The sequence below is a fragment of the Melozone crissalis genome, unplaced genomic scaffold (genome assembly GCF_028551555.1).
Source record: "Melozone crissalis strain CALT ecotype California unplaced genomic scaffold, PUWL_Pcris_2 ptg000013l_1, whole genome shotgun sequence".
Taxonomy (NCBI): domain Eukaryota; kingdom Metazoa; phylum Chordata; class Aves; order Passeriformes; family Passerellidae; genus Melozone; species Melozone crissalis.
In genome coordinates, this window is record NW_026535791.1 from 51,291,561 (window position 1) to 51,310,768 (window position 19,208).

Genomic DNA, 19,208 nt, shown 5'->3' on the forward strand with positions numbered 1-19,208 from the left:
AGTAGTTTTATTCCTTTCTTCCTTTCTCACAGCTTGATAGTGAGAACGAGTGTGAGTGATTTAGCTGATATTTGGAGATGATTGAACAAATGCAGTTATCCGAGTAGAAATTGTGAAGACAAGATTCACGTCTGTTCTAGCATATTTCTCTTCTTGTGGAAATGAATGCCTCAAAATCTGGCACTGATAGAATTGAGCTGATGTGGATATGGAGCTGAATGTGGAGCTCACCTCTGCTCCCATATCCACTACTGGAAACATGGCCTGCATGATACAGTTAGCTGCATTGCTAGATGCAATCTCTCTGAGCTATTCCAAATGGAACCTCATTCTGTTTCTGTTAAACTGAGTAGAAAAAATCCACTTTCTTCAACATTACAGATACCTGTGCTAAATCCCAGTTACAAAATATTCAGAGAGGATGATGTGTTCTGTCTTGCCAGCCAGGCAAGAAGTACACTTGTACTTTCCAAAAATTAGGGTACAGCTGGTTTGAAAGGAGAGCGTGGTCCCCCTGGCCAACCTGGATTCCCTGGAGTGCGTGGTGAAAGAGGTTTCCCTGGCTCTCCTGGGATAGGTTCTGCAGGATTACCTGGTGAAAAAGGAGACAGAGGCTTTGCTGGAACCCCGGGTTTACCAGGACTTCCAGGTAATGCTATAATGTGTTTTAAAAAACACAAAAAAATATTTTAAATTGTGCCCTTAAAATGGTACAGCCTAGAGGATCATAAGAATTTAAGCCTGAAATAAAAAGACTTGCTAATTTGAATCAGTGCTCTCTTTCACCAGTATAATTGCAATTTTTGAGGGCAGTTTTCTTGAAGGATTTGCTAGGCAAAATGGGATGGTTTAGGTTCATCCTAGTTTTTTACGAAGTTTCTACCAAAAAAACTTCATAGCAAGTCACTTTTAATGCTATGGATGAACTGATAATGCTGTCAAGGTAGCAGTCCCTTGTTTTATTTCATCAGTTCCTGTACTCTAATACAACTTTACATTTGCAGGAGCAAAGGGTGAAGCAGGACGAACTATATCGCTCCCTGGACCTCCTGGGGCAGATGGCCTTCCTGGGCCACCTGGTTTCCCTGGACCCCAAGGTACAGCAGTCTGTTAATCTTTGTCTGATGATCAGGATGGTTCTGTTCCCCAGAAGTTAGCCTTTGTGTTGACATTTGTCTTGTTTCTATTTGCAAAGGTGACAAAGGGAATCCTGGGCTTCCAGGCAGACCTGGCCTACCAGGAGAAAAAGGTGCTGTTGGGCAGCCAGGGATAGGGTTCCCTGGACCTCCAGGTCCCAAAGGTAAGATAAAGCTGTCCATCTAACAGGGCTGGTGTATCTGGAGTGTGGGTGGAGGCCTAGGTCTGCACTGTCATCCAGCCATAGCTGCATGGATTTGGGAGGTGCAGCTGAAGAAGCTCCCTTGCAGAAGTCAGCCAGCAGCACAGGGAGCATTCTGTCAATAGAGTTCAGCTGCACACTTGCTCTGTGTAGTGCAGTGGTGCACCTACAGACAATGTCACAGCTACTGCCAGATGGAAAGTGAAATGGTACAGCATCTTACATTGCAGCAACTGAAGTAGCTGAGATGAGATGACCCTTCTGAGAGATGAAAAACACTGTGTGTAGTTGGTCCAAATAATATGCTGATGTAACTGTAACAGTTGTGGGCCAGAGCTTACATCTCTGCTGGGTCCCCGACAGCTGAGAATGGCTTGGTTAGAATTCCAGCTTACTCAATATAAGTGTCGTCTTCCCTCCATGGCCAATGTCAGCATATGCAAGTAGCTTGGAGGGAGTCTAAATGTTTTGGAATTTTTGAAGATGTATTTGACAGTACTGCTGCTCATTTAGAAGTAGATGACTGAACTTTCAGCAGCCGCCTCAATCACCAAAATTCTTTTGTGTCTTTGTCATTATTTCTTATGATTCCACACACGAATGAACTGGGAGGGTCAGAAATTTAATAATAAGAAAGGGCATATTTTTCTCTGTAACCATGTCTGATTCCTCTGAGACTGCATTGGAACCTGAACAGAAAAGGCCCATTGTATCTGTAAAAGAATTGCTGTATGCACTTTGATGCCAGATGAAAGAAATGACACATTAAATATATTTCTTTAAAGGACCCTTCCATGAACTCAGCCCTGCCCAATGACATTCTGAGGTCTTAGCCTAAAAGCTGGATTTCTGCCTGCTTCATTTGAATTTGTTGTACGTGTGCTAATGTTGAGTGAGTGCTATCTTTAAGGGATTTGCAGAATGTTGTAGGTATTCCTTCTTGCATTCTCAAGGTGCAGTTCATGGGCTAGCTCTGGCATAGAAGCCTTCTGTATGAAACCCTCAGCAGGACACTAGAACGTGTCACAAGACATATACTGCACAAAAGGTGTGGATTCACAGGTTGGCTTTGTTGTGCATCCCTCAGTCTGATGCCCCACACATTAAGTTGCCTTTTCTGAAGAAGACTTTGGTTTTGCCCGATGTTTCTCACAGGGGAGATGGGAGATGAACTCACAAGGCTATTACTTAAGAGGAGACACTTAGCATTTTTTTCCTCTGGGTGATTGTTTCTCATCAGAAGCCAACTGCTGCACAAAAGTCAGTGTTTGAATCTTTGTTGGGACATTTGCATACTGACAGGCCTAGAAGTTTGACTGCCCAGGCCTTTGTTAACACATCCTTGTGAATAGTTCAGTTTAAAGGATTAAAGAAACAGCAGGGGTTACTTACAGACAGAGGGTAATGATGAGACTCTTGGTTTGTTTTGCTTTGTTTTATAGGTTTCCAAGGTCAGCCTGGCTCACCTGGTCAGCCAGGGACTCCAGGAACCCCCGGTCTGGATGGTTTGCCAGGAGTTCCAGGTTTACAAGGCCAAAAGGTAGCTGTCAGCTGCTGATACTTTTATCTGTGACTCCCCATGTTGACAGGAATATGAGCAAGGAAAAACTTTAGAAGCTGGCCAAACTGCCTTTCATTTTATGTTTCCCACTGTGCACACAAGGAGACAGAGCAAATGGATAAATGCTTGGCATTAACACTTTTAAAGGGCTTACAGCTCTCCCTTGAAGTCATGTGTAGAGGTCTGTACATAAGCCCTATACTGGATGATTTAATTACATTCAATGAATGATTTCTCGGTTTTGAAGTGTTGATTCCTAATCTATTGTGTTTCTTTGGCTAGGGTGAACCTGGTGTAGGTCTACCTGGCCCTAAGGGATTGCCAGGCCCCCCTGGCCCAGCTGGCATCCCTGGAGAGAAGGGAAGTCCAGGACTGCCTGGTTTACGTGGCGAGCAGGGCTTTCCGGGCATACCTGGACAGCAGGGATTCAGAGGTAACGTCGCTGGAAAAATACAGTTCTGTATTTGTATTCCTTTTTAAAGTCACTCTCCTGCAGATGCAGTGAAAAGTCCATTCACTACTGAAATATCCTACTGATATCTTGGGGAATTGCTCTTTTCCCATCTCATTTTTTCCTACTAGCCACCAGTAGCAAATGCTAGCAGCAAAGAGAAGCTCTTCATCCAAGCCCAGGCTTGGAGATGTTGGTGGCTGAATCAAGTCTCCTTGACCATGTGCTTCCAAAGCTCCTTGTCTGGCATCTTCAGCAAACAAGATGTCAAACAGCATCAGAGAATGTCTGGTCTATGTTTCTCCTGTCTCCCTGCAGGTGACCCTGGTCTCCCAGGTCTCCAAGGCTTGCAGGGCCCTCCAGGTGCACCAGGGCTGGGCCCTCCAGGATTGCCAGGACCTGCTGGGCAGCCGGGACCCCAAGGACCACCAGGTGAGCAGAGAATACTCCCATGATGCTGCTTAAGAGCAGAATTTTGACATAAGTGGGTAACACAGGTAAAAGTGTTGCTTGAGAACTTTTTGCAGTGTGAAGTTGATAGGGGTAGATGGGGGGGCATGCCAGTGGACCTCCTCCATGTGGTCCAAAATGAAGGGTGAGGCCTCCTGAGAGGATTTCTGGCATTTGGATTGGTCTCCTCGGGTCATTGATGGGTTATTGATACAGGTTCAAAGCCTCTCTTAGGAAATGAGGACTGGTTCTGCTGTCTGCCTTTGAGTCTTCATCCTCTGTGCCATCTAATTTGTGAATCACAGGTGAACATGGTCAGATATGCTTATTAATGGTTTTCCTTGTGTTTTGTTAAGGACTAATCTGGTATCTTCTGTTTTTCCTAGGATTTCCTGGAATAAAAGGAGAAAGGGGCTTCCCTGGTGTCCCAGGTCTAGATATGCCAGGACCTAAAGGGGATAAAGGCAGCCCGGGCCAGCCAGGTGTCCCAGGCTCTGTGGGGTTACCTGGCCTGCCAGGTCCACAGGGGGCTGTTGGACTGAAAGGATCAACAGGTAAATGCCCTGTCCTTCAGAAACCAGCATCTTTGACAGCTGTTTCATTAAGTTGTGATAGCACACCCTTTCACTCAGGAATTGATTGATCAAAGAACCAAGCTTGGGAAAATGCAAGGACTGATGTCAGTAAAGCAGCTCTGCACATGTAACTGAACTGCTGCTGCTGAAGTCCTTTCATGGACCAAATCCAGCAGGTTGAATCCAGCCTTGCTCCTGTAATAATGAAAGAGGATTATTCTGCACAGTTTTGGTGACAGAGTATGGTTTTAATAATGCCTTTGTTAATGACAGCATTGTTTGCTGTAATAGGGAGTTTTAAGAATTTGTCAAAAACCCATTACAAACCGTTTTCTTCTGGTTTTCATAATACTGTTTGTACTGTTGTTTTCTGTATTGGGCTGCTTTAGTTTAATCTTCTTCTTTGTCCCATTTTTCCTTAAGTAGTGCAACTCCTAATATGATAGGCAGTTAATAATTCTGTTTCTTGTATTTCTTTGCACTACTTGCTTTATTTTTTTTTTATTAACTCTTCTTCCTTGGCTTCAGGACCCAAAGGAGAAATGGGAGTTATGGGAACTCCTGGGTTGCCAGGAACTCCTGGGCCAGTTGGAGAGCGAGGTTTTCCTGGTGAAAAAGGTAAGAGAGAGATTTTCTCAAAATAAAAATTGCAAACCCTACACCTTTTCCCCAACAGAAGTTGAGAAATAACCAAAGATAAGGAGTATACTTGGCCTAAGGAACTGTTTATGTCAAGAGACTTACCTCTAAGTTAGAAATAGTATAAAAGGCCACATTCTAGGAGCGGGCATGAGTTTGGGCACCAAAACATGATTTTTGATCAATTTTTCAAGAGCATAAGATTTTGCTAGGTGTTGGGCTGCCATAGGTATTACTCCAAGAAAAATACACTATTTGAAATTATTAAAAGCCAGCAGGAAGGTCTTAATTAAGAGCCTCAGATAATGCTCTGTATTACTGCCAAACCCCTGTCCTTATTGTTTCAAGAGTCTAAAAATTATTGGCTAGGAAGTGGGAAAAATATGTCAACTTCGTGACAGAATTATTGTGAAGTATAAAAAAAGATCATAGGAGCTGTTCCAGAACATGGTATTTGGTGCTCAAAATCTGAATAAATAGCTAATTGAATTTGTTGTTGTCTACTAAATATTTTTGCAAAGTTTTATATGCCCCTATAACATTCAGTGCTGTCTCTTTATAGGTAGCCAAGGTTTCAAAGGTGTAATTGGACCACAGGGTGATCCTGGTGTTAAGGGAGATAAAGGTGAAGCTGGTCTCCCAGGAAAACCTGGAACAATAGACAACATGGACATGGTTAGCCTCAAAGGCCAGAAGGGAGATCAAGGAGAAAAAGGTAACTTTATTCTCTAACTGTGTGAATAAGTGGAATTAACACTCATATACTACCAAGCAGCAGTACTTTGAATTCAGTTTTGTGTTAGTTTTAGGCAACAGTTTTTAAAATGAAATTAAAGAGTTTTGCATAGCAAATATAGATATTTTTCTGGTGTTTTTCAACTGTATAGAAAAAAAGAATAATCACAGATCAGAGAGGTTTTGTTTGAACAGAGGAGGTTCAATTTGTCCTTTTATAATTGATTTTACCTCTTTAATCACAAGACTCTCTGAAAATAAAAGAAATTTTAAAAGTAAAACTAGAGCTTTCCAGAAGGGAAAAGCTGTCTTTCATGTAAAACATGTAGTTGTGGCCATGAAGATCAACTGATAGTGTAAGAATAAAAGTGAGCAGCCTTTTTTGGCACACTTACTTGTGACCTGAAGAAAATTCAGGAAAGAAATGCATTTATGTCACTGATAGCAACAGATCAACTTATATCAGTTTATAAATATCTGGAAGTATGCAGGGGAAAGGCAATCAGTTTTCTGTTTAGAAACTTCATGGTTATAGATTTGTTAGCTTTTTTAGATAATACATTCTTCTTGGTTTTTTTAGTTTTACTGCTAATTGATAAATTATTTGTTTGAAATAATTTTCTCTCCTGTATTTCTTTTCAAAGAAAAAAATGTGTATAGTTTGCATATTTTTAGTATTTTTTCTTCTTACTATACATTATATTTTATTTAAAAAATAAGAGTTTTTAATAAATGGTTACATTTTTTGTTAAAATAGAAGTGTAGAGCTTAGAAGGGAGCTGCTGAGATATTGTGGTGTTTAATTTCCCTCAACCAAGTCCTTCAGGCTTTAATGGTATATCATGTTTTCTGAAACAATTATCGTTCCTTTTATACTTTGTGATTTCTCCCCAGTTTGGCTGAATCCTTGTTAGAGTGCGCATTGCTGAAACAAGCAAAGTACTTTCAACTCAGGCCTGGCTAGAATGAAATTTCCCTTTCTTGAACCAATAGCTGACTGAGTTTGTGATTAGCTATAATTCTTAGTCCCTTAGTTCTAGACTACTGTGTAATAATTTTTCATTTTGTTTGCGTGTTTTTGACTTCTTCTATCACACACGTGGTGCATTATGCTTTTTGATTTTCATTGTGATTATTTTCAAGCTTCATTCCAACTCTTCAAAATCCTTCTGTAGTCTAATCCTGTCCTCGTTTCGAGCCTTTCCTTTTGAGTGTCATCTGTACATTTCATCAGTGCATTCTAGGGCAGACTCCTTTCCAGTTTGACAGTGAATCACTAATAACTATACTGTGTTGTATTTGAACTGTGGAAACAGGAGAGTATCCCAGTCTTAGCTACCTCTTATCTCCATGTCCTGGCTAATTGTCAGAAGGAGATGTGGGCTCACGTGTTCTGGTTGGGTCTCAGAGAAACCTGGGCATGTGGGTAAGTAGTGCCTCGCAGCTTGGGCAGCCAGGGGCTGCAGGGGAGGGCGTCAGCCAGTGAGCAGTGAGTACCTCTGCCCTTCAGCTGAGATGCAGCTTCTGAGAGTACTTTTAATGAAACTCCCAGCCTACAAAGATTTCATCTAGATTATTTTTTTCTCATTTGTTTCTGATCTTGATATGTACAGTGGTATGTAAAGTCTTAAAACCACATAGGTCGTTTTCACTGTTTCCTTATCTATTATTGGCATGTAGGATGATTAATTTTATTTTGTACCTAGAAATCTAAATTAGGCACACTTGTTACATGCAAATAAAGAAACCTTTGCTGAGAAATTCAAATGGTTAATTTCTTTGGTTTCTAATTTACTCTCTCCATCACTAACAATGCATGCTTGCAAACTTCTACACTCTACCTTTTCCTCACCACATGCAGTCTACAGATTGGCCTGGCTCACACAGCCTGGAAGAGTAGGTTCCAAACAGATCCCAGCCTGCAAATTTCTGCTCTTGCCTCATCCTCTCCAAGCAAAAGATACTTAGTACCAGCAGAGAAAAATAATTTAGTTATACTCCGTAGCTTTGCTGATCTTTTGGCTGCCTTCATTCCTCTAGACATGAATATCACAGTAATGCTTTTAGAAGCTTCCAAAAGACAAACTGTGCAGATAAGACACTGCATTTTTATGGCATATTATCAGTGATGCTTAATGAAAAAATTTGGGTTTGTACATCTTGAAATGTTTTTAATGAAAGCTGCTTACTTAAAAACATTCAGTGATTTATCTTCAGTAACCTATTGTCCTGCAGCTCTATGCAACACTAACAGAATTGTTTATGACCAAAAGGCATGGACATAAAGTTGGAGAAGAGGCACACTAGAGAGTAAGAGATCAAGCATTCTGAAGGTGCTTTACATTAAATGGAACAGGGAAAACAGCAAATTTCTGTCTGCTCGTTGTTCACAGGTGCCCTTTTAGAGAGCTGAACAGTTAAATCAATAATTTCTGTTAACATCTGTTGGCCACTTTTCAAATAACTTATTAATCTAACTCAAACACACATTCCTTCCATTTCTTTTATAGATATAACTTGCTTTGTAATTTGCACAGGCACCCATAAAATTGCAATAGTTTTCAGCCTTTTCTCAGTACTGGTTTAATGATGAAAGTTGTGTTTTACTAAGCCATTTCCTTGTTCAACAGAGAGAAGCAGCAGTGATCAAAAATTAACTAGAAGGATTATTGTATGTAATTACAGTAAATTGTAATAAAAATTATCTCACTGTGTTTTTCTTTTTGGTGTCCAGGGGACCATGGAGAAGCAGGAGAAAAAGGGCTACGTGGGGATTATGGAGAACCAGGAATTCCAGGGAGAGATGGTGAACCCGGTACTCCAGGACAGCCAGGTATGTCTGAAGATAACAGCAGACAGACTGTTTGTCAGGTATTTTAAACTTTGTTAGTGATGGGATTCTTCATTTCTCTGTTGTCCATAGGACCAAAAGGTGATCAAGGCCCCCCAGGGTACCCAGGGGATCCAGGAGTTCCAGGACAAAAAGGATCGGTTGGTGAAATGGGTCTGCCAGGTACTGATTGCTAGGAATTTCTTATTTTTTTCCTTAATTAATATGGAACATTATGAGAAACCTGTATGGAATATTTGTTGGTGTAGATCTACTAATCAATTGCACTGTTTGCAGTGACTGAATGTTAGGTTTTTGAGACATTGCTTTTCAATCCTATTGTCATATACAAATAATAGGATGGTTTCCTAAGTTTCTACATGCAAATCCTTTAGCTGGATCTTTAGGTTTTCTGTATTTGTTTCAGGCAGGCGTTTTTTGAGTGGTGCCTGTTTGTGTCTCTGATAGTCTGTGAACTGCATTAAGCTTCTTGTGTATTTTCCCCCTTTTAAAAGGTTTGGTAAGCTGCTGCGTACTGCCTGTCAATTATGAACTGTAGGGGTCTGGGAATAAAGTTGTTGTGGAAGGGATTGGTAAAGAATAAAACGGAGAAGAACCTATAACTCAACATTGAAACTTTGTCTTCATTGGGATGGCCTTGTGTCTAGCATATTTAGGAAATCAAACATGAAAGTCTGAAATGGTAAATGAGCACAGAAAACATATGCTGCAGAAGAGTCACTTTGTAGTACTATTAGAAATTAATCAAATAAAAATATTTGATTAATTATTCAGTTCATATTTTTAGCAAGATCTTTGTTTACTCTGAATCCAAGATTATGACTGTCTTCTATGAGTAGAGCTGATCATTCCATAAAAAGCCCCATTTAGAGAGTGAATCTCAAAAGAAAATTTACTTACTTTCATAGCTCTGAATAGCCAAAGCAACACTGAAACATCACTGTCAACACTGCTAAGGTACCACTGGTTCTGATGTACTCATATTTTCCTTCCCTTTACTAGGAACACCTGGAGAAAAGGGTCTTCCTGGAGTACCAGGTTCACCAGGCACACCAGGGTTCCCTGGGCAAAAAGGCGAAAAAGGAGACAAAGGAGCACCAGGTTTTCCTGGAATTGGCTTTCCAGGGGCTCCTGGGGAGAAGGTATTTATACCCCTAAGGATTTGGTTATCTCTACCAAGAATTTGAAGAGATGCTACTGGCCTTTAAGCTGTTTTATTTTCTATTATGCTAATTTAACTGTCTTATGAAAAACTTGAAAGGTGTGCATATGTACAGGTTTAGATGCATTCTGTTAGATGGAACCAATATCTCCAGTGTTCTTTTTCAGTATCTCTGCTCAAAATAGGCTAATTGACAGTGCTAGAATGGTAGAGAAGGGGAAGAACTTTAAAAAATACAAAGTCAATAATGTGAAAAGGGCATTTTATGAACAGGGAAAATAATCACACTAAAATAATGTTACTGTACTTTTACAAAGATACTATACAGTGCTCAGACACTACTGAAAAGTGAACTGTGCTAATACTGTCTGTAAAGTTTAATTGAATCTCTAATAGTATCTATTAGGATTTTCTCATTTGTTTCATATTCCTTTTCCTAGGTGTACAATGACAGTTATAATGAATTTATAAGTAAAAATGGTAAAAAATAATACCTGCTAATCTGGTCGCAAACTTACTGAGGACTCAAAAAAAGACTTTTTTTAAGATGATGAAGTGTAATAAATTAAAGGCTAATTTTGAAAAGACTTTGTAAATGCATCCTAAAAATGCATAGAAGACTGCTTATTTTCATTTGTAGGTATTAAGGAATTGCTAAATTGCTTGAAAAACTCTGATAGTGGAATTTAATACCAAATTTAATCCTAAATTACATTGTGTAGAAGTGGAAAAATTATGGAATTCTTTAAATTCAGATGGATAAGAGGGGTGACATCTACCACTGCATACAGAAAAACCTGTTTCAGAATTAATGTCTGGATTTTATGTGTGCTTCTTCTTCTAGGGAGAACCAGGAAGAACGGGTAGTCCAGGTCTATCTGGAGAAAAAGGTGAAAAGGGTAATATAGGAATTCCTGGAATGCCGGGTGCCCCAGGTCCCAAAGGATCCCCTGGCATGGCAGGATTTCCAGGCAAGTGTTTATGCTTTTACAACAGAAACTGCAGTGAAAAGTTGAAGTAAAAATTATATCAAATATCCCACATGGAAACACATTTTTCTTGCTTTCTTTAGGAAGCCCTGGCCGCCATGGAGAAAAGGGTGAAAAAGGACTTCCTGGCTTAAGTGGGATTCCAGGTTTAAAAGGAGAACCAGGTAAAAAAGAAATATAAACCAACAAAGGACACTTAAAATATTGTTTGTCTCCAGGCAATGGCTAAAACAAAATCTTTTGCATTCTACATTGATTTTGGCTCAGATATTTCGCAGTGATTTTGTTCATTTCATAAGCAAAAAAGACATTAGTTGAAAATATTGACATATTTCCTAGGTAAATATGAGTCAGTGTAGTGGGGGGCTCACTTTATTTTGCACTGTTAGAGGAATAGATTTTACCACCTTCCACAAGACCAGTTGTTGCTACAGCCATTACTTGTGTTGTTTCTGAGTTAATTGTAAAACAATTCAGTTAATCTTTATGCCCAAACCTGAATCATCACATTATCGTAATTTCACTGATGTTAGAAAGGAAATAGAGTATGGAAGAGAGTAAATCCATTGCTGTTATGAGCCTTTTTGATCTTGGAGTCTTCTGTTCTCAGTTTTTTGGCTGCAGGACACATCATCTTACAGGACAATGGACTGTGCTGTTCACAAGTCTTTGCTAGAGGTCCTGAATTCTAAACTCACTGCGATTCATGATAATTAGCTGTGTCAAAATCTGTAGTACTTGAGCCCTGTCTCAGACGGATTTAATTCAGAAGTAAACTCAGTGGAAAGTCACACTGAAGTCATCATGCAATATCTGCTTGGTCTCTGTGGGAGCAAAAGAAAAAGTAAAGTTTTTCATGCAAGAGAAAAAAAGTCATAGTTCAAATAAAAATGTCAATGACTTTTCAGGTGAACCTGGTCTAAAAAGTCATAGTTCAAATGAAAATGTCAATGATTTTTCAGGTGAACCTGGTTTTCCGGGTCCTGCTGGTGCCACTGGTCAGAAGGGTGAACCAGGTTATGATGGGATTCCAGGTGCAGCTGGTGCAAAGGGTGAACAAGGTACTGTGACTGTCATCTTCAGTTCCCATGGTATGAAAATGCACAGACACAGGCTGCACAAGAGTAGTTGGTAGAGGTGTGTCCTGGTTTTGAGTCCTTTGGATGAAACGTTAGAAAATAAAGTGAATATTGATGTCTTAGGATCATCCAGCATTGCAATGTGATCATTTAGATGAGCAACTGTGTTTAATCAATGTAATATTGAAAGAATTTCTTTCACAAAGGCTGTTAATACTTAAAGAATTGTGTTTTGGCATTTATTTCAGCCTGAAACTTAGCTGTGAAATAGTGGAGCAGCCTTGTCTTTTCTTTGGGTAGGGTTTTCAGTCATACAGGACCCATTGTGCTAAATACAATACCAGTACATAACAAAAACAACCTCTGCCCTGAGGAACTTTTGCATAAGCCAATTATTTGAAATTTGTATTTGCATAATAGAGTTTTATTCATTATAGGTTAAATGTAAGTACTTTCCTGACTTCTCATCTTTTGCTCTCTCTTTACTGCAGGTCTTCCAGGTAGAGGACTTCCAGGATTTCCTGGTGCAAAGGGAGATAAAGGTAAAACAATTACTTAAACAATTATAAGCCTCCTTCCCAACATACTATAACCATAATTCTGTAATGCAGACATATTTTCTACTTCATTCTTTTACATCCTATGCCTTCTCAGAGCAAGCAGAAGCTCTGAGAGGTTCAAATACTGATTTCTGTTTCAGTGCCAACATCTTGGAATTAGATATACCCTAAAATAGGTAATTATTCATAGTGTGGAATTCTCTGCAAGCTGTGGTGTGATGAGGTAATATAAATAACTCCCGTATTTGTGTGCTGTGTTTTGACTCCAAGTATTTCTGTTTTCCTACTAATTTTGCAAGAATCAAAGTTTAGTGAGGCTCTGTGCACAGACAGCTATAGGTAGTGGTTTTGTGGCCAGGATACTGTAGTGATCTTTTTGCCTGAACGTGTTTTGCAGCCCAGGCATATTAATTTCTAAATTAGTCATTTACTGTATCTCAATTGAGCATGTCTAAGCTATGCACAGGAGCATGGTGCAGAGATGCAAAAGATAGCAGAGTCCTGCTGAGATCCCACTGAAAATTTTTATTACCTGGGCCCGGGACTTAATTGCTTGGGTACAGTCGCATGACCCTGACAATTCAAGTCCCCTTATGTTCTTTGAAAAGTGTGTCACTAGACTGTGCTGTGAGAATGGTTTGACTGGCTTGAGTCAGTGCTTGTTCAAGGTGTCTGTAATGCACCATGCTCCAGTTAATGAAATAAGTATATCCTAGACACTAGGCTGCAATAGATACAGTAGTCAAGAAAGGTCAAACTGCTGTTGATAAAAGAAATTGTGTATAATGGGGGAATTTTCAATTTTAACTATCCACACTTTTCCATTGTGGAAAACACAAACAATTCAAGTAGTTCATCCATGAAATTAACATAACACAGCAGATTTTGAAGAACTTACATACCTTTAAATGTCAATGTCCTACCTCACTTATTCATTCTACTAATAAAGGAAAGTTGTCTGGACAACCAAAGTGATAAACCAGAATTTTAGGATATCATATATTTACCATCTTAGAATAATTAATAATCATTAACTACTGTGAAATCTCTAATGTTAAAGATTTAATAAATTTAGCAAATGTTCTAATTGTAGCTCAGTGGGTGTGTAGAGCACTAGATTATGAGAACACTTCTCTCACCTTCCCCATCTCTCATTTTGTCAGCTCAGCTAATTTAAAAATATCTGGGTTTAGAGTAAATATATATTCTAAAGGTATTTCTTTGGTAGTTCCAAAGAAACAAGTCAAGGATTTAAAAACCTTGTTGTGCTCAAGCAGAGACCCAGGGATAGTGTTCTCTATACATTTTGGTTTTTTTAATTATTGTACTTATACCACTTACTCTATATTCATTTGCTCAATCTAAAACTAGATTGAATTGCAATTGTTAACTATTTGTACAAGCCTGAAAGTAAGTACAATGGGTCTAAATCTAGATCTTAGTAAAAAAGTATTCCATTTTTCTCCAGGAGCAAGACCTTTTGTGCTTAGTCAAGCACAACATCTGTTACTTGACTATGACAATAATAATTGCTGTGGGGTAAGGGTTTGGGGGCTTTATAATCTTTGTGTAAGGAGTGGTAGAGGGATGCTGAATGTTAATCTATTTTAAGAGTGACTAAAAATAGCCCAGTGATGAGTTTAAATAAGGTATGTCAGTCAAACTACATCCGTCATATTTTATATCATAATATGAAGAATCATACAATTTTCCTGACGTTTTGCACTTTTATAGAAATGTATGAAGTTAAGGTCAGTGTTTTCAAAAAGAATAAAGCTTACTATGAGTGGATAATATGGCAGAAGGTTTCAGTGATTGTGATCTCTCTAATCATGTTCTGTTGTTTCAAATCTTAGGTGCAAAAGGTGAAGTGGGTTTTCCAGGATCCCCAGGAAGTCCAGGGATCCCCGGCCTGAAAGGGGAACCAGGATATGCAGGTCCACCAGGCCCTAAAGGTAACCAAGGTCTTCCTGGGCTGCCAGGAAGTGCAATTGAAGGCCCTAAAGGAGACAGGGGACCCCAAGGCCAGCCTGGTCTTCCAGGTAATTCTTTATCTTTAGTGTTAAAGTATTGCTGTTCATCGAGGCTTGCCTAATTAATTAATTATTAATACAATCAATATTGCATATCTTTGTTCATCCTCTTCTCCCAGGTCAGAGAAAAGCCTTTGTTCACAGGCAGTTTTGGCAGTGTATCCTAGAACAGGCTGGTTTTATATCCTCAAGCACTTAACTTTGTCCAGAAATCGTTCAAGTGTTGAGAAGGTTGCCTTCCATTTCCATGTTTCCCTATGGACTTTATTTACTGTTTTGAGGCATCCAGGGCTGTTTGTTCCTATGTGCTGAGGTTAATGTATTTAAAAATGGCCCAGCTTGGCCTTTCCGTGGCAGTGGCCTGTGCTAGGGGCTAAGGAGGAGAGTGGAGCAGAGTACAAAGTATCTTTAGCATGTTTATGCCTGAGGATGGACCATCTGCTTGTTCTGCACATGTGCAAAACTGCCTCTGTTTTCAGTCAGCTACAGGCTGAGAGAGGATTGGATGAGAGCTGTCCCTGCAACAGATTCTCCTACTTATTTTCTTGAAATGTTACAAGAAGTTTTTTTGGTTCTGACCATCTGTACACCCTGTTTGTCCTCCATGAGATACTACTCTAAGCCAATTTTGCTGCAAAATACTCTTTTCTTCTGTTTTTTAGGTTTACCAGGTCCAATAGGGCCACCAGGACCTCCAGGTCTGAAAGGGGCCAAAGGAGAGCAAGGGAGCAATGGCTGGCCAGGGATCCCTGGGGGTCCAGGAATGAAAGGTGATCCAGGTTCCCAAGGACTGCCAGTAAGTTACTTTCAGTACACTCCAGATTGCTGAAAGCTGGTTCTTGTAATTAATAGATATATTAATCATACAGTTTCTTGTTCAAAACAATGATATTTTATGTTCAAAGTGCCTTTGCACTCACTGCTGATGATGTAAAGTCAGTTTGAAAGCATTTCAATGCTCTCCTTGGAAAGGCTGTCCCAGTGAGCTAATGAACTTATTAGAAATTTATAGATAGTGAGTGGTAACATACAACACCCAAAATATAATTTACAGTGTTTTAACAGCACAGCATGGCTGAAGCACATCCATAAATCTGGTAAATGCATTAGTAGTTAATTTTAAAGGTTGCATATTTCATGATAAATTGCCTTCTGAAAATACCTGAACTGTTTGCTTTTGTTATGAAGGCTCTCAAATAAAGTGCAGTTTCAGTACTGTCAGTGATGAAATATTGCTGCTGATTTAGAACTACAAACAGGCAATACTATTAATACATTTTTGTCATATATTATTCATTTTCCCTGGCCTAAAATAGTCACTTTTCAGTATATTAACGAGAGTGAAGTAGAATAGGACAGTCACCCAGAATAGTTTGTCTTCTTTATTCTTTCTCTCAGGGTGTATGATCCCTTTTTCCACACTGAAAAATGTGCTCTATTTTTTAACTTTTCATTCCTTCTTTCCTACTACGCTGGGAATGGAGATCATTTAGCCCAGAGTAGAAGGAGGCTCAGAGGGGCCCTTTTCAGAGGGGACCTTATCATTCTCTACAACTCCCTGAAAGGAAGTTGTGGCCAGATTGGGGTCGGTCTCTTCTCCCAAGTAACAAATGAGAGGACAAGAAGAAATGGTCTCAGGTTATGCCAGGGGAGCTTTAGATTGGATATTAGGAAAAATTTCTTCACTGAAAGGGTGGTCAGGCATTAGAATGAGCTGCCCAGGGAAGTGGTGGAGTCACTGTCCCTGGAAGTGTTCAAAAAATGTGTGGGTCTAACACTTGAGGTGTTTGGTTTAGGGGTTGACATGGTGGTGCTGGGTTAATGCTTGGATTTGATGATCTTAGAGGTATTTCCCAATCTTAATGATTCTATTAAAAAAAGGACAACAGTAATAAAAATAATAATTATGGAAAAAAGGATGAGAAAATTCCTAGTGTACAAAAGGAAGAAGGACTCAGGAATAAGGTCCTGATATGAAATGCAGGGCTTTAAAGGTCCACATTATTTTTGATAATGCAAAGATCTAGTGCATATTTTTCTGCATCCAGGAGTCACTTCACAGAGACTTTAAGGATTTGCTTCTGTGTTCAGCCCTTTTTATATTTGATACCATACTGTAGCATACCAGCTTTGAAGGTAGTAATTTCCAACATAAGCCTCCAGTATAATTTCCCTAGTTTAATAATTTGCACTGCTTTTACAGAGAGCTAAATTTCTATACCCTAGGAAATTGCAAAGCTTTTCACTGGTTGCTATACTAGTCTGAGACTGTTTGATGAGAAAGAATGGGAAATGCCTAAGGGTTTTGATTCCATGCCTTCAATCAGAAAAAATGTTTCACTATCCTTGAGCCATAATTCATAGTAGCAGGTTGTTAACTCAGTGTGAAATGCTGCAGTGAGAGTGATATTAAATATTAAGCTTCCTCTGATGATACATACTAAGATGAGTTTCCACTGTTCCCAGTGTGACAGGCTCTTGCCCTGATTATGGCTCAATTGCTCATACAGGTTTCCAGGTACATGGTTGCCTATATCAGAATGGAGATTTTGTTGCAACATGAATGACACAACCTGTCCAAAAATTGTATCCAAAGAAAGTAAATGCAGAGATCAGACTGTGAAATACAAACCTCATGGGTTTTTCCTGTTCATTTTAGTGTTGTAATGGGAGAAGAAACATTTTCCTGAAATAGTTTTGTTCTGTTTGGAACAGACCCAAAAAAGTTGTTTACCAAGCTGTATCTGCTGAGAAAAAAAATTTAGGAAATGCATACTGTTATGGGAAATGTATTTTGATGGAAAGCTTCCAATAAACTCCTCTTATAAATATTTGTATAATTATAACCTTATATATATATATATATAAAGACCCCCCTCTTTTAATGTGATTGACTCGTAAGTGCCTTCTGAATGAAAACTAGCCCTCCTGTTTTGGGCTTCAGAAGTTCACATATTATGGTACAAAGGGACAGTAATTTTTTTAAACAATCCTCTACACTGTGTCTGTGTGACTGAGGGAAACCAGGGAATCTTACTGCGTTCATGCCTGCCTTAGCACTCTTGAGAGTAGCACTTCTTCTGTTTAACTTTGGAGTCTTTAGAAGTTTAACTGTGGGCATTCATTTTTGAGCTAGTCATTTCCCTTTACAATCAGTGAAAATAGCTGGACATTTTTTGTTCTTCTCACCTTAATATAAACATCTAACTTGCACTGAATGAAAAATCACTCCTATGTGCCTATTTTATTGCTCTGCAAATATGATAAGATGACTTCTACTGTTGGTATTCTTTTTCACTGTGTGTTTAATTCACATCTCCAGCTTCTGGTTGGTAGGTCACTTAGCAAACGGATTTTCTTTCCTCCACCTATGTTCTGTGTTTTATTATATAGTGAACTATCACCATCATACCAAATCAGCCAGGGAGAAACTCTAAACTATACTAATAAGCTTTTTGATCTGCAACAGACAAAAGAGGAAAATAAATTGGCAGCCATTTGAATGACTATTTACAATGTCTTTTGAAAAAGGGTCTCGGTTTTCCTTGAAGTGAGGCTACAGTGAACGTGTTACCATTAATTTCAGGACTACAGTTTAGAATGCTGAAGGCAGAAGGAGGAGTTCCCATTGTGTTTGAAGTGTTTTAAGTCCTTGAGTGTTTTATCCCTGTTGAAAAGTAAAAATCTTCAGAGAATTATAAATTGTTGAGCATATTTAATTTCATCCCATGTGTGAATGTAGAAGTTTTCAAGTCTGCTAGAATTACCCCATTTAATTATCTAACTAGTAACCTCCTGCTGGGACTGTGCTGAAATTAGTATCTGCTGAGGTTTGTGCTTGCAGATGTTTTTCATAATTTTGTGGTCTATGGTTGAGAACCTTTTTACTGGCTGCAGTGCTAGTAGTACCTCATTCTGGTCTGGTATCTTTGAGGCAAAAAATAGTTTAGAAAGAGCAAAGTGTCATTCCTGTTCCTGTAAGAGAAGCTTCTCAAGCTAATCAAGGGAGAGAATGACCATTTCTTAAATTTAATGGCTTTGTCGTATTATATTTTTTTCATAGGTTTCCATTAATACCCAGCCTATTTGAGAGTCATATCATAATAGTGTAGGATAACTATATTTCACATTTTCTTTTATGCAGGGTAGTCCTGGTTTGCCAGGAGATGTTGGTCCAAAGGGTGATCTTGGACCTCCAGGAGTTCCCGGTGTTCCAGGTGAGGAGGAAACTTAACATACTCCTGAAAAGTATGCAGAAATATCTCTTTCATATCCTTCCTCTCTCAAAAGAAATGCCCAAAGAATGTTGAGTCTATGTTAATAATTACTGACACTGAAAGCTGTGTCAAAAAACACAAAAGCATTGAGATTTTTCTTAAGATTTTTTTGTCTCTTGCCTGTTCTTGCATTGAAAATATTAAATGTGCAATTCCTTTAAAAGATGGATGTAAAATTGATTGTTAGATGCTACCAGTCAAGAATCTTCAAGATTGTCTTGAGAATTGAAGAGGCAAATCTTATAATTATATGTGAGGAAGTGAGCTCTGTATATCTCTCTTGTTGAATATACAGGTGTATAAAAGTACAATTATTAATAGAAAAAACATAATGCTTTTAATCTAGAGAATGATATTATTAAAGTAACAGAACTTTGAGGAGAAGTAAGAGAAAAAATAAGAGAAATTTATTTTCAGTCGTCATTTCTTTTATGACTTAGTGGTGATGTTTGTATCATGTTTTTGCAAGTGGTTAAAAAGTACTTGAGCAAATAAAGTCATGTCCTT

At 38.9% G+C, this 19,208-nt stretch overlaps 1 protein-coding gene across 1 annotated transcript in view; it reads left to right on the forward strand.

Moving 5' to 3' along the window:
* Positions 1-19,208, forward strand: part of COL4A1 (collagen type IV alpha 1 chain) — a 118,535-nt gene that overhangs the window by 87,855 nt on the left and 11,472 nt on the right. Inside the window, exons 26-44 of the mRNA XM_054271867.1 lie at positions 481-649; positions 1,005-1,097; positions 1,196-1,300; positions 2,782-2,879; positions 3,183-3,333; positions 3,670-3,783; positions 4,188-4,355; positions 4,905-4,994; positions 5,578-5,730; positions 8,485-8,583; positions 8,674-8,763; positions 9,604-9,743; positions 10,608-10,738; positions 10,840-10,916; positions 11,715-11,813; positions 12,323-12,373; positions 14,248-14,433; positions 15,087-15,220; positions 18,569-18,641. Coding sequence (XP_054127842.1) covers positions 481-649; positions 1,005-1,097; positions 1,196-1,300; positions 2,782-2,879; positions 3,183-3,333; positions 3,670-3,783; positions 4,188-4,355; positions 4,905-4,994; positions 5,578-5,730; positions 8,485-8,583; positions 8,674-8,763; positions 9,604-9,743; positions 10,608-10,738; positions 10,840-10,916; positions 11,715-11,813; positions 12,323-12,373; positions 14,248-14,433; positions 15,087-15,220; positions 18,569-18,641 — 2,221 coding nt within the window. The remainder of the gene's footprint in view (positions 1-480; positions 650-1,004; positions 1,098-1,195; positions 1,301-2,781; positions 2,880-3,182; positions 3,334-3,669; positions 3,784-4,187; positions 4,356-4,904; positions 4,995-5,577; positions 5,731-8,484; positions 8,584-8,673; positions 8,764-9,603; positions 9,744-10,607; positions 10,739-10,839; positions 10,917-11,714; positions 11,814-12,322; positions 12,374-14,247; positions 14,434-15,086; positions 15,221-18,568; positions 18,642-19,208) is intronic.